Source organism: Chionomys nivalis, chromosome 13 (assembly GCF_950005125.1).
Source record: "Chionomys nivalis chromosome 13, mChiNiv1.1, whole genome shotgun sequence".
Taxonomy (NCBI): domain Eukaryota; kingdom Metazoa; phylum Chordata; class Mammalia; order Rodentia; family Cricetidae; genus Chionomys; species Chionomys nivalis.
Genome location: NC_080098.1, coordinates 69,185,654 through 69,200,644, shown reverse-complemented (window position 1 = coordinate 69,200,644; position 14,991 = coordinate 69,185,654). Strand labels below are relative to the sequence as shown.

The 14,991-nt window shown below is 54.0% G+C and overlaps 1 protein-coding gene across 2 annotated transcripts; it reads right to left on the bottom strand.

Annotated features, from left to right (window-relative positions):
- Positions 1–627: 627 nt before the first annotated feature.
- Positions 628–14,663, bottom strand: Rgs14 (regulator of G protein signaling 14). Of its 2 annotated transcripts, none has more exons than XM_057788173.1 (15): positions 14,437–14,663; positions 7,826–7,847; positions 7,457–7,635; positions 7,013–7,105; positions 6,788–6,883; positions 6,277–6,420; positions 6,037–6,148; positions 5,627–5,739; positions 4,651–4,854; positions 2,429–2,505; positions 2,084–2,210; positions 1,914–1,995; positions 1,762–1,808; positions 1,568–1,682; positions 628–1,341 (listed from the first exon to the last, which is right to left on the bottom strand). In XM_057788173.1, exons 1-15 carry the CDS (start codon positions 14,479–14,481, stop codon positions 1,202–1,204), a joined length of 1,596 nt encoding a protein of 531 aa, XP_057644156.1. In that variant the 5' UTR covers positions 14,482–14,663; the 3' UTR covers positions 628–1,201. The 2 variants fall into 2 exon arrangements, with proteins under 2 accessions (XP_057644156.1, XP_057644155.1); XM_057788172.1 differs by having other exon boundaries at positions 629–1,341; positions 6,788–6,931.
- Between the last annotated feature and the right edge of the window lie 328 nt (positions 14,664–14,991).

Sequence of the window (14,991 nt, the reverse complement as noted above, 5' to 3'; positions counted from 1 at the left end):
GGAGAAGGTCCTGGTGGAGGATCCATGCAAGACGGACTCGCCTGTGTGCAGGACTCTGCCCCACCCACTCCAGCCACCTTGCTTCCTCTTCCCACTCACTTCCCTAGGTGGGACCACGCTGGGCTTCTCTCCCTGCAGGCTAAGACTTTCTTTCTGAGCTTTCTCTCCTTCCCTCCCTGCCTTTCCTGGCTGCTTAGAGGTGGGGTTACCATCCAGCGAAGCAGATGAGGAAAAGAGTACATGGCCTAGCCTGGTCCTACATACAAGCTTCTAATGCATCCTAAGGAGCCCTCAGTAATGTATGTGGAGATACATCGGATCCCTGATAGAAACAGGGAATATCAACAAAAATGATGCATTCAGGTCCACGGACACTGTGGAGCAGCTGGGTGATGGCAAGGCCCAGCTGTAGAGGATGGTCTCTCCCTCTCTCTCTCTCCCTCTCTCCCTTCCCCCTCTCTCTGCCTTCTATATTCCATGCCTCAGGAAGAGAGAGTCTGAAAACAGAAAGTCGGGAGGTATACACTGAGGTCCCCAAGAACTTCCAGGCCTTGGTGACAGAGGCAGTGGGGTAATGGGACCATACAGACCAGAGTGGCACACAAGAAACACACCTCAGCTGAATAATAATAATTATCATTATTATAACAATATCATACATTCAGGACAAACCCAGCTGCCCCAAGCCAACCATAAAATCCCTATGTACAGTAGAGTCTAAGTGAATGGAGGGAGGGGTTGCTCACCAGCACGCCTGGAATTTACTTGTATCAACTCTTTAAGGAGGGGCCAGCCCCTCCTCCTGCCCCCTGCCAAAGCTTAGAACGAGCTGAGGAGGCTGGCACTGCCAAAGTCACCCATTCGTGTTCAGTATGCTTATGCCAAGAGGCTGGGCTGGCCTCCCCTGATGGCCTAGCTGCAAAGCACAGGTAGGTGAACCTATGAGAACAGGTAGCCATAGTTTGGGCACGTGGTTCCTCTGAGTTCCCCTTCCATCCCTTCCTGGCTCCTTCTGTGGGCCCGCCCATAGCAGAAAGGGGCCAGGGACACTCAGGGTGCAGACAGGGCATGCAGAGCGGACCCACGCATGCTTGGTCCGCCCAGGCACCATGCAGCCAACCTGGACTGTTACACAGGCGTCAGAGGGCTGGGTGGCAAAGGAGTCTGAAAGGCCCTCCTTAGGCTGGGTGGTTGATTCAGTCTATGGTGGAGCCTCCTGGGAGCCCGGCCTTTGGGAAGGAAGCTGCAGAAATTCTGGAAGTACCAGGTCCTCTTTGCGAAGAAGTCCCCTCTGGTCATGGGCCCCACTGCTCTGCACCCGGTTCAGCAGCTCCACCAGGCCTGGGGATAGCCACAGAGTCAGGAGGCCCATATGGTCGGAACATCTGTGTTAATGCTTCCCTATTCTGCTGCCTGCTATGGCCAGTCTGACCCCAGACCATCAGTATATTCCAGCGCCAACGGCCCGTTAGTCCCGCTCGTAGCTCAGGCCACCCTCAATGATAGCCCTGATCCCATTTCCCTCCTCCTGCTGATCCCGTGGCCCCCACTTCCCCTGGCAGGGCACCTTCAATGTCACAGGTCTGCCGTTTCCCAGTAGAACTGCTGGCATCTTCCACAAGCAAATTGGAGGGCAATGGGGGAAGATGAGTATCCTTGTCCTGAGTTCTAGGCAGGCATCCCTGCAAGAAAGAGGGGTGAAGTTCACAACCAGGAGGGGAGAAGAGGAAAGTGGGAAGAGGCCCTGAGGTTCTCGGTTACCTGGCTACGGCAGGGGGATGTGCTGCTGGCTTCACTCATCTTCACATCTACAACGGAGAGCATCACGGTTGGGGTTGGCCTTCTCACAAGCCCCTCCTCCTGTGCCAGAGCTGCACTGGGAAACCAAGTCCCAGGGTATACACATCACTTACCTGGAAGAATGTCCAAAACCAGTGTCTGTGAAGCCACTGAGCTCACTAGCTTCTCCAAATCCAACAGCTGCTTCTCCCCTGGCTACAGAAAGAGGTTTGGAGCCTATGAGCCAGACCGTAAAACCTTCCCGCCTTCCCGGCCCCGTCCCGCCTACAGCTCCATCACTCACGCGATGCAGGACCACCTGTTCCAGGCTCAGGCCATGTTTTGCCAGGATGGGCTGCAGCGCCTCCTGCAGACGCTTGGTGGGCTTAGCGGAGATCCTCACCACACGCTCCAGGTTAGCCAACTCCAGCCTGTATGGGACCTTTGAGCTGCGGAGTGGTGGAGACCCAGGGGACCCCTTTTCCCAAAACAAGCCCGGAGGGGACCAGAGCTGAACATGGAGGGTGGAACAGTTTGGGGGTGGGGCTCTAGCTTAGCGGGTAGAATTCCCAGCTCAGCAGATGAGATCTGAGATTTGGGCCCAGTAGACAGCTGGAAGCCAGATCAAGTTTTGGGGTAGGGCACTCACTGGAAGGTGATCCTGTTTTCCAGTCGTACTTCCTGGTCTGCCAGCACCGTGCAATCCTGATCCAGGACCAGGGCCTTCTGCGGATTCCAGGCAAGTTCTAAGAATCCCCTCCCTCCATCCCATGCTATCCCGGGGAATGGGGGTGGGACACTTGGGAATCACCTTCACTTCCTCATGTGGTACCCTAAAGACCAGAAGGACCAGCCCATGGGTAACAGAAGGCTAGAGAGGCAGATGGGCTAAGGACCAGCAGAGCTGGAGCCTGGGAAGACCAAGGCCAAGGGATCATAAGAGGAGAAGATGCCCTGGGCAAGGCCGCAATGGCACCTGCACCATGGTGCAAGTCTTTATTGCCAGTACTCTACTCAGAGACTGAGAGAGTTCAAGGCCAGCCTGGGTTATGTAGCAAGTTCTAGGCCAGCTAAGTCTACACAGTAAGATCCACACACACACACACACACACCCTGCTCCCTCTGAAAAAGAAGAAGAAAAATAAAAAGGAAGGATGGAAGGAAGAAAGGAAGGAAGGCCGGGCGGTGGTGGCGCACGCCTTTAATCCCAGCACTCGGGAGGCAGAGGCAGGCGGATCTCTGTAAGTTCGAGGCCAGCCTGGTCTACAAGAGCTAGTTCCAGGACAGGCTCCAAAACCACAGAGAAACCCTGTCTCGAAAAACCAAAAAAAAAAAAAAAAAAAAAAAAAAAAAGGAAGGAAGGAAGATGCTTGGGAGTGTGAGGGGAAGCTTAGGAAAGGATCCAGTTTGGGAAAACAGAAGGGTGGGGTGCTTACATATTAATGGGGGTGGGGGATGGATCTTCAGTAAGGATGAAGCTTAGGTCCTGGTTCTTTCAAGTATGAGATACACTTCTCACCACCCACCTGTTGTTAGCCATCCATACCTTACCTCTGGCCTCCTTAATGCCTAGGTCAGTCTCCCCACCTCCTACCAGCTCCAGCCACCCCCCAAACTGGACCAGAAATGGTACAACCCTGGCACCCAGTAGGTGCACAGACAAGACTACTGTCTGTACCAGCCTAAGACTTGTAGGGGGCAGGCTTAAAACGGAGGTGGGGGAACTCTCCCAGACAGGGACACAGGGACAGGTGGAATGTGGGTGGTGAAGTTATATTTAGCAGGCACCAAAGCCCATCTGGGCTGCTGGCAGCTGTTCTGGTGGCCTAAGAAGGTGGGCAGAGTGTCTCCCATTGCTGCCCTCACACCCCCACAACCCCAGGTCCTGCAAACACCTCCTTGCCTCCCTCTTCCTGAAACATCCTCTCCGTAAAGTTGTCCCAGACAAGCTCTGCCCCGGACTCTGGCTGCTGCCTCTCAGGAAGCCTTCTGACCAGACTGCCTGCCTTCCCTGCAAGGCCCCTCTGGGGGGTTGGCCCCTAACTGCCTTTTGCCTGGCTTCCCCCCAGCATAGACCTAGTGGACACAGCCGGGGTCCAGCTCTCATCACACACCTTGGCTGCCTCCTAGGACTTGAATAAATTCCTCTCACTTCCCCTGGATGCAGCACTGTTCCCCTGGGGCCCCCTTCCAGGATGGTTTAAAACTGAGCTTTCCTGGAGGTAGAGAGATGGTTCGGCAATCAAGAGCACTGGCTACTTTTCCAGAGGACCTGGGTTCAATCCTTAGCACCCACATGGCAGCTCACAACTGTCTGTAACTCCGCTGCCAGGGAATATGACACCTTCGCACCAACACACATAAAATAAATTTAAATAAATTATTTTTTAAGAAGAGTTTCCCTAGACTTTGGAGCTTAGTGCTCATTTTCACTTAAAGGAGACTTCAGGGATTAGGCTCACTGAATACTTCTGGTGGCAGAGGTGAGTCCTCCAATGGGCAACTTTAGGGGCAGGCATATGGGGATGGTGGCGTGAAGTGTGGGAATGGAGGACATTCCCAGTTCCAGCAGCACCCTCTCCCAGTTCTGTCTCCCCACAACCATCAGAGCAGGGTGCTGGGTGAAGCTGGAGCCAGGCTATGGGGTGGGTTTGTGTGTGAGTAGGGTTTTTGAGGAATATGAATGAGTATCTGAGGATGAATGAGGAGCTGGCGCTAGGATCCGTGGAGACTTGGACACAGGGTCGGAATAAAGCAGGGAGGGGATGCTGATAGGGAATGAGTTAGAATTAGGGGTGGCCAGAAGATTAGGAAAAGAACTGGCTCATGACCAGAAAATAGGCGAGAGTTGGAGCCAGGCCATGCTCATACCTGCTCATTGCCCACCAGGTAGACCTTAATGTCAGGTAGAGAGAGGCCTCTCTTCTCACAGATGCCTGCCAGCATGTCTCGGATGGTGAGGCCTGGTCGAGCCAGGGCCAAGGAGGCGGTGCCATCAGGCAGGTACACGCAGCAGTACTTCCCTGGCCGGCTTTCACTCTCCCCCTCTCCACTTCCAAGGCTCTTTCGGTGGCTCTGGTTGTGGGCAGGAGCAGATAGAGGCTGTGTGTGCACAGGGACGCTATAAGCTGGGACACATACATCTACACACGTGCAAGGGTACACCTGGAGGCAAACACAGATGTATGTGTCTTGCTCCAGAAACACAGGTGTGCACACTCAAACATGTAGACACTCATCTGGGCACGGTGGCACATTCTGTCCTAGTACTTGGAGGCAGAGGCAGACCTCTAAGTTTTGAGGAGCTCCACAGCAGCCAGGGCTATATATAGAAACCCTGATTTGGGGAGCTGGAGAGATGGCTCAGTGATTAAGAACACTGACTACTCTTCCAGAGGACCTGGGTTCAATTCCCAGCACCCACATGGCAGCTCACAACTGTCTGTAACTCCAGTTTCAGGGAATTTGAAACCCTTACACCAATGTCCATAAAATTAAATAAATTATTATTTTTTTTTTTAAAAAAAAGAAACCCTGGTTCAAAACAAAAATAAAATAAATGTGGACACTCAGGACAGCTTCACAAAGCAACCACACACATCATGCAGGGTAGGTACATCTAGGCACCCACACATGCTTAGGCACCTGCCAGCGGATAACATGACCCCATGATTTGTAGAGAGATTACTATATCAAGCACGGAAAGAAAAGAAGGGTGGAGTGATGGTTTTGTGGAGTAAGCTAGGAGTAGAAGGACAGACATCCACTGGGAATGCTGGGAACCCATGAAGGGAACTGGCAGTAACCCTTACCAGAAAGGCACCTTGTTCCCCCAAAGGCCGCTCACCTCAGATTTGCTGCTCACGAAGGCAAGGAAGCCCAGGTCCAGACTGGCCGAAGAATTCAGGGACCCCTGAGACTCTCGTCGCAGTGCTGAATTCACAGCTCCACCTGTCATCTCTAAAGGGAAAGTCAGAAATGAAGGGACCTGCTTGCTCTCACCATTCCTCTGGTGAGGCCTCCATTTGGCGGGTCTTCTTTAAGGCCCTCCATCCTGCAGGGACTTAAAGTGTGTGGGTCCTTGGGTAGCCCTCCCAAAGTTCCGGGTTGTAGCACGTTCCTGGAGAAACCGGGTGGTCACAAGAACCTACATTTTGGGGTTTCGGTTTTGCCTTCTTGCAGACAAGTAGGGAGAGGGGGACGTTTCCAAAATTGACCCAAACTTCCTGGCCACACCATTCCTAGAGCCGGCCTCACCTCTACGAAAAGACTTGCGGAGTGGGCGGCCACAAGAGCCCTCAGCAAGCGGCAGCTGCCCCAACTCCTCCACGCCCAACGGCAGCGATTTCCCAGGCTTCAGCTTCGGCTTCTGAAGGTACAGGGAAGACTCTAGTGCAGAGCAGGGTCCTAGCCCAGCTAGCGGATCTACAGCTGGGGAAGACCCTTCCGGAGATTGTCCGCAGTCCCCGCCCAGCCTCCTGCCACCCCGGTATGCACCTTCCTCGAGGTGTCGGGGCTGCCGAGGCGTGTGGAGCCAGGTTCCCGCAGGGGGCGTCCCTCGGCCTCAGCCAGCAGGCACTCTTGGTACAGCGGGGATTTGACGAAGCGTGCATAGCTGTCGAACTTCATCAAATTGAAGATCTGCGAGGCCAGCGGGTGTGGGTGGCGATTGGTACCAGGAAAAGACAGTGGAGGGCTGGATGGGTGGCTTCTGCTTGCACCTCTTGTGTCCCTGCCCTCGCCAGCCCATGTAAGGGAGGCCCAAGCCCTGCCCCAGTTCCTGTCATTTACCTGGAGTCTGAGACCCGCCCTCCTCTTGGCCCAGCCCCGTCCATCCTTCTATCATCCTCGGCTTTCACCCTCTCCCTCCCGCCCTGACCCTACATTTGGCTCTGGTTCTGCATCAATTTTGCCTCAGTTTTGCTCGGACTTCGCCTCTGTGTCTGCTCCTATTGGGCGTTTCACTGGTCTCCCTTCTCAACCTGTCCTTGCCCCTTGGTCCCCTCACCTGAAGCTGCTGGGCTCGAAACATATCCGGCCGGGGCTGGGCCAGCACCTCCTCACTAAGCCAGGCCTGTCGGTCGATGTTCACCGGGCTCAGCGCCTGGCTGGACAGGAACTCATGGTAGATATTGTGGGCCTCCTGAGATAGCTGGGGGATGAGGGACCGGAAGAGGTCAGGGGGCATGCTCCAGGCCTAGTCCCCACCCCTATGTCCCTTCTTTCTCTCCACCTGCTTGGTGTCACTGGCTGGGATCTGTTGGAACCGCTCGCAGGCTTTCCAGAAAGTTACGTTCTCTGCGCTGAATTCCTTCTTCAGGAACTCCTGGCACGAGAAGAGGAAGGAAGGCTTCAAACACAGGCTGGATCGGGGATGTGTTCAAAGACTGGCACAGACACGGGGCCAAGAGAGCAGACAGACAGACAGATGGTGGCAGATCTGGGGTATCAAAAGAAAACGCGAAGCAGAGATGAGGACAAGGAGAAGGAAGAGTTAGTTCCCAGCTCGGGGGTGAGGGAAAGGGTGCCAAAGACAGGCTAGATGAGGGACCACAGAGAGGAGCAGCGAGCAGTCTGGCCAACTTAAAGACCTGTCTATGCCGTCTTCAGAATCCCCCACTCCTGCAGTGGCACCTGCCCCCGCCCCTCCCATCCTACCCCCCTTTCCCAGGCTTACAGTGAAGTAAGCCAGGCCCAGTGGGTCTTGTAGCAGCCTCTCAAAGGACAGGGCCCAGCTGGCCACGGGCTGATCATCTGTGGAGAAGGGGCTGCTGGGGCCACTGGGGAGGCTGTGGATGCTGAGGGAGCTGCCTCGGCCCTCACTCTGGCCCTGGGAACCTGCTGTGCTGGTCAGTTCTGCGGAGAGATGGACAAGGAGGGTGAGCCTTTTTCCTTCCTCAGCCTTTGGCCCAATCCCCATTGCAAGCAAGCATCTACTCTTCAGGGATATTACCTGAAAGACCAGCAAGTGGCAGGGAGTGTCCCCACTGACTTCCACCTCCTTATCCCTCCCAGTCACGCCTCATCCACACAGTCTGTCACTTACCCCCATCGGAGACAGCCAGAACCTAGGAGAGACCCAAGGTTGAAAATCAGAGTAGAACTCTATAAGGAATTTCAAGGCTGGGCCACCAGGCTTCTGTGAGCTGGAAACTGTGTTTCCTGTCTACAGAGTCAGGCTGAATGTCCCCAGAAAGTCATTACTGCCTAGGGCTTTGCTCAGGCTGTCCTGGCCCCGGTTCTATCAGGTGCCAACCACTGTGTGCTGGGACTTCTCGGGGTACTCTAGTGGCTCATGGCCCCCTTCTCTCTCTCAGCCCTTCTAGGTGGGTCCAGGTGTGCACAGACTTCCATCTCGCCTTTGCCAGGTACTGTTTGTATGATTTTGGGCACATAGCTCACTTAGAGGCTCCTATCTGTAAACAAGGGGTGTTGCTACAAATGATGACCTCCCCCAGGAACCGTATACACTGTGTTTATAACATTGTCTAGCATATGGTATGGTAAGGGCCAGGCCGGTCTTGTCTTTGAGGAAGGAGATGCTTCTGTAGCTAACAGCATTTGTTTCTCCTTGGGGGCTCATCTCCCCATACCTTGGGCATGGCATGGATGCTACTTTTGTGGCACAGAGTAGTGTCCATCAGACTCCGACTCTAGCAGACAGTGGCCAGGAGGACCCCCTCTGACATTCAGGTTCAGTAGATCCAGGGTAGGACTTGAAACTTTCAATTCCCAACAGGCTTTCTGAGCAATTCTGGTGTTGGTTCAGGGGCCATAAAATGAGTATCACTGTCCCTCAGGCCAACTCTGTTCTCCCCTACAGCGTACACTAATTCTGACTTCTCTGGGAGCTCTGCCACTGGAGAAACAGACCCCCCCCACATCTGGCAGTTCTTGCAATAGTTTCTTTGGTATCTTTCCTACATTCCTGAAGCTACCCAGCTCTCCCATGGACTCCTACCCATGCAGGACAGACTTTCCCCTTTTTTGGTTCTGTTCTGGGCCCTTTGTGCCTCCCCCCAACATCTCGCTCCAACCACACACAGTTTCATGCTACTATTTGCCTCCAGATGCCCCACAAGCCGTTCAAACTCAGCCAGTCTCAGGTGGTCACCTTTCTGTCTCCACTGTGGAGGTCCTGAAACAGCTCTCCTGTATCCTGTCTTTTTTCCATCACTTAGGCTCCTAGAACCTCCAACCCCCATTCCCTCTTACCTTTCCTTAAGTCCTGGCGCGGACACTTCCATTATGTCCCTCCTCCCCCGCCCCCTCAAGCAAGCCTGGGAAAGCCACCCTGGCTCTGTTCTCTGCTCTCCATTCCTGGGTCATGTGGAAGTCAGGATAGGCCTGCAGGATACTGTAGGATATTATTTGGCCTCCAAGGAAAAAGTTAAGTTTAAAGGGGTCTCCTATGTTTAAAAATCGAGAGATTTTCCGCATTGGTTCCATCGGTTCCATTTTCCTATCTCCCCCATAAGAGTGATGCTCATGGTATCGTGAGTAACTTCTCAGAGCAGCAAGCTGGATTGGCCCTGAGTAGCCAGTGGCGTTCCCTAAGGGGATTCTCGTCCCTCTCAAAGGACTCTGGGGGCAGTCTGATGCATCTGTGCTACATTTGAAGGCAGTGGGAAGCAAGCACCACCTAGACTGCTTGAAGTCAGACTTCGCGCTGTGTGACTTTGGGAAGAAGATTCAGTTATCATTTCAGCCTCTCTGGAAATTGGGCAAATAATGGCTCTGCCTCCAAAGGATTGGTCAGTTGATCGAGGTAAACACACAGAAGGAACCCAAAACACTACGTGGTGTGCAGTGGATGTTCCAGAATTTACAGCTACTGCTGTCTCACCAGTATGCATCCAGGCTGATCCTGCCGGATGTTTGAGTGTGCTACCCTACAGGGTAGCAAAGAGCACAACTGTCGGGGCTCTCAAGACGAGGACTCAAATCCTAGCTCTGCTTTCTTCTTATTTTACAATCTTACATGGGGGTTGCAACCTTGTAAGAGAGAAAGTTTGCAATTGCCTGAGCTGGGTGTGGGACCCACTCCCCACCTCCAGCTCAGCACACTCTAACCGCCCCCCCCCCCCCAGCCACTCCACACTCTGCCTCACACTCCTTGAGATGAGCCTCATCATCAGAGTCAAATCTCTCCACCAAAGTCTTCACATCTCTCAGCTAAGGACAGGAAAGTCCTGATTCCTGGGCGTGGGAGATCCTTCAGGAGGCCTGCAGTCCCAGGCAGCCTGCTATTTCCTTCCCTGGCACCTGCCTGCGCCCACTGCTGCCTTCCTCCCCCAGCTGCTCCACAGCTGCAGCTGTGCTCCTAACTTCAAGCCCGTGCTGTCCTCTGCTTCGCTCGCGGATGCGTCCCCTTCTCAGTGCCTGCCTTACCCTCTTCCAGCATCCTTAGCCTTTGGGCTATCCCCCAATCCCAGATCAGCCTGTCCCTTGCAGGCAGCTCTCTGGGCAGCAGTCCTTGACATAGCCAAGGGGCACTGAAGCCAGATGCACTAGGGTTTTGTTTGCTTCTCAGAGGTTTTATTTTTATATTATCTTTAATTAAATGCATGTCCTTAATAGGGCCAGCTCCCAGGTTTTCTCCAGGCCCTTTCCTCCCCACTATTCCACCCTGGACTCAATTCCTTGCCCGCCTCAGTAGGGCTGCTGTTGCCAAGTTACAGCTAAACCCTACCTGCTTGACTAATGAGCCCCTCCGACATCATTGCCCTCCTCCTCACCTCCACCCTCCACTTCATCAAACTTCTATTTTCCCCACACCCCTGCTTCCTGTTTTGCTGTTTCCTCTGCCTGAGTACCTACTTCTAGAGCCCCCTGGCACCGCTCCTAGATCCTGCCCCATCATCAGTTATCCCCAAATGTTGGTCTTCACCCTTCCCTTTCCTCTACGCTCATGCTGGGGCTCTCATCCCTGCAGCCTAGTAGCTCCTAGTAACCTAACAAGGGCAGGTCTTGTTGTGGAGTCTTTCTGAAATCCCGGATCCAGGGGCATCCTCTTTGGTTCTATGCCCAAGCACCCATAAGATTAAGTCGCTGGGTCAAGTCCCTCTCCATGCTCGGGCACAGCTGTTCAGTGTCCCCTCCCACGCTGCCTCCTGAGGTTTTTTTTCCTGCCTTCCTTGCCCCTCTGGCTGTTGAAAGTAGAATCGGGACAAAGGTGGAAGAGGGACAGAAATCTAGGGCTTGGGGGAAGGAGGAAGGAGTCCAGCTCCTGCTTGGTCATTTGCATGGCTAGAATAACGGATTTTCCTCCAGCCCATCTTCCCCTAGGGAGAATGGGGCTCGGCATTCCCTGCCTCTGGGGGCTGCCGTGAGTCTGGACAGGACACGCCTTGGTCAGAGAGTCAGCTATGGCAAAGTGGGATCCAGAGCCACAGCTATGGCTCACTCAGGCTCCAGGGCATGGGAAGTTGGGTTCGACAGTGACCCCAGTTTTCACCTCTGCTTGAGGTGCCGTGTTGAGTGAGGAAGGAAAAGGGGAAGAAAGGATGAGGAAGGGCGTGGTGGCCAGTGACACTCCCTCCCAACCACGTCGGGTCTGGCTTTAATTTGTCATGCTTTGTTCTTAGGAAGTGGCTCTAAGGGAGCAGCTGGGACCGCCTCAAGCTTCCTGATCCAGTTGTGCCACAGGCAACCATATTTTTCCTCTACCCTCAACATCTTTGTCCCCCGCATCGAATGCTATTGCCCCTGTTTTTCAGGTGAGGGACCCAAGGCCAGAGAAGCTGTAGAGCTGGAAAGTGGTGGAGATAGGAGAAGCCACATTTTGTCTGTCAGCTGTGGAATCTGAAGACTCCACCATGCCACTCCGGGCTGCTTCCATATATGGGCACTGTTACTAAAGGCAGGTGTCACTGCTCCCAGCCTCGTCACTTCCAGTATACACAGGGGACACTGGGGGACCAGGACATGCAGCCCTTGGGCACAGGTGGGCAAAGCCAATGGAGCTGAGGCCCAGGGACTCCTCTTGAACTGGGCCCCTAGAGGATTCAGATCTTAAAGAGGGAGCAAGCGGCTGGTGGACACCTCAGATTTTCTCTATCCCTGACTGCAAACTTACTCAAACCAGACTCGATTCCAGTATTCTCCCCCATATCCCTGGTGCCTTCCAGAGTCAAGAACCTGACCTGTGATCTTGTTCGCTCTTGTGGATGTCTACACAGCCTTAGTGCCTGATCCCTTCAGCTTGAGACAGCTCCTTAGGGATGACCTCAAGTCTTGGCCCTTCTATAATAAACCCCTGTCCTGCCCCTGCCATTCCTGACCCTGAGCTGGACACCAGGAACATAGAGAAACATGAGTTTCTTGTAGGTCTCTTTGCCAGTGTTTGCTGAGGGGACCAGCGCTACCTGAGTTTCCAGAAAGAGAACTATGACTAACTCAAAGTTAAACTCATAGACTTCCTCACGATGTATCCCTCCATAGTAACTGTATGTTTTCTGATATGCAAGTTCCCCCTGGGCCACCCCCCCCCCCCCCAGCTTGCATATCCTTTAAGAACCATCTACTCCAGTGTTAGAAGTTAATGGAGAAGATGCTTTTCCTTGCCAGGCTCCTCTTGGACTTTCTTCATTCCTGACCTAAGCTGTTCCCCAAACCAGAACTTTATTCTAGTAATCTCTACTCATGTCTTCTTGTGCCTCACTACGTTGTGGCAAACTGTGGGCTGCTTGGGGAACTGGGACTTGACTTGGGTCTTTAGTGCTTAGGGTGGGACAGCCCAGAACAGCCCCTGAGTGAATGAGTGAGCATAGATGAGTGACAGCTGGTACCGTATGACGATTTCTTGGGAGAGGGCTCAGAGCGCTCTCGAAGTGACAGGTTTCATTTCAGCTGCTTGACAAGCAGAATGCCAGAAGGCTAAGGCTGATGACATTGTCTCAGCAGGGAATGCTGGAGGATGGGAAGGGACCAGAGCCAGTCACTGCTGGGGGACTCGGGGGCTATGTGCAAATGGGAGCTTTCTACTCAATAGGATATCAGTTGTGTTCCTCTGAGCCTCCCCCGTGAGGTAACAACCGGGCACCTTACCCACAGACCCCTCTCCATTCTCATCTACCCCATAGTCACCAACGCCTGTCTTCCTGTCCCTGCTCTAGCCAAGTATGGCCTCGTAAAACTGCCTGTTGTCCGGCAAGTCGACATCTGTGAACCATGAGCTCTCTAGAGTCATACAGAGAGTTCAGAGCTGATCCAGAAAGGACAGAGATAAACACGTGTGTCAGTTACTGAGAGGACCTGGGGCAGCTGCGGGCTTGACGGGACCCAGGGCAGAGCTTGGGGCACCCTCTTTACTCTGAATGACTTTTGGATAGAGAAGCCATGGGCTGACACAGGAAGGAGAGGCTGGGTCTGTCTCCAGCCCCCTCAGCTGTCCCGCAGCTCTGGGCTCTATTCCAGAAGCATCAGTCTGGCTGAATTTTTGCAGACTCTCTTTGGACTTTCTAAGGTGGGTTGGTAGTAGAGGAAGTAGGGTGGGGGCTGGACCAACTTTTGGAATTGGTCTCCCCTTTCCCCTCTACCCAAATAGCTCAGTGCTGGCAGTAAAGCTGCCCGTCAAGAGGTGGAGACAAATCTTGGGAACTGGGATGACTCATCTGTTTAGTGAGGTGAAAGAGTCTTAAAGAGGGGTTGAAAATATAGGGGTTTGGGGCTAACATGTCCTTAGCCCTCACAGTGCTCCAAGGGTCTCAGGTTCATCATGCTCCCTAGGCAATGGGCTTCGATCCATTCCAGTTTCATTTTACAGGGGGCAAAGTAGGAAAGGGAAAGAAAACAGAGCTAGAACTGGGATCCCAGGTCACTCTAGACACTGGCTTTGTCCCATGGCACTAGGCTGAGGCCTTGGACAGTGACTATCAGGGAGTTGTTAGTGACTCTGCCAGATGAGCCAGTTCCCTTACAAGCAAAGGGAGGCTCAACACAGTCTGCCCCGTTTGCTGAATGAATGAGAAGAACCAGAAACTAGCTCTGGGACAGCTCTCATCAGGACTTACATGACCGGGAAGGGTGTAGGGGATAGCCGCAGCCCAGGATTTCCTATTCTCCGCCCCACACCCTCCTTCCTGGAGGCTAGGAATAGAACAGGCAGAGCTATTCATCCTGTCCCATCCTGACTGACCCATCCTGGGAAGCCCCCAAAATCTGGCAGGACGCCTCTGGAGCAGGCTGATGTAGTGGTCCGGCAAGGGCTGCTCTTAATCTTATCTTGGGCACCTAGAGCATGAGGTGAGGAGAGGGGGCTGAGGCCCAGGGCGTAGGCACTTGAGTGGTTGTAAGAGTGAGCAGGGAGTGACAGGGCCGCTGGGTCCCCATGCCACTTTCTAAGCAGTTTCAGACAGGGCTAATCCTAGGAGCAGTTGAGGGAGCAGGGAGCCCAACCTGCTTGAGGAAACAGAGCCTGTGCCCGCTGTGCTCTGGGCTCATCTCTAGGGTTGCACCAGACTCCCAGCAGAGCCTTTGGAAGGGTCCTGGGGTGACAGCACCAGGTCCCATTGTCAGCAGCTATCTGCGCCCATTTTCTCCAGCCTGCTGGCAGCCCCCTGGGCTCCTCCTCAACCTTGCTGGGTGTGCCTCCTGGACTCCACCCTAGGTGTGCCCACCCCCTCCCTGTGGCTCTGGCTCAGAGCCTGCACTCACCATGCGCCCGTTGGGGACACCCAAGTGCTTGGGCTTCCCTGGCATACCGCCGCTGATCACAGGTCCCCGCCACGGGGGACCACCCACCACAAGGATTGTGGAAGCACTGATCAGAGCTCTCGGGGTGGCAGGCAGGCAGTGGAGAGAGCTCGCTGTGCTCCTGCGGGCCTTCACATCCTGAAACACCAGCTCACTACCTCTTTTCTTTGCCACAGGAAGTGTCTCTATAGAAACCAAACCACAGAAAGAAGCAAGGTCTAAGAGAGCGAACGTCTCTTCCTACTCGCATACACACACGTTCACGCACACACACATGCCGCCAACGCACCCTCGGTTGCACCCCATGCAAGCACCAACACACAGCAGGAGCCTCCTTGTGCCGAGTGAGGAGCCTGGAGTGTTCTGGCTCAGCCTGGCAGCTTCAAGGCTGTTTGTCAGCTCACAGAAGTGTATGGTCATATAACTAGGGGCTTTTGTACCAGGTAGTATGGCAGGGGTTCTGTGGACATGGGGACATGTGCACTGGGTCCTGGCTATCCATACGTGTGCTTTATG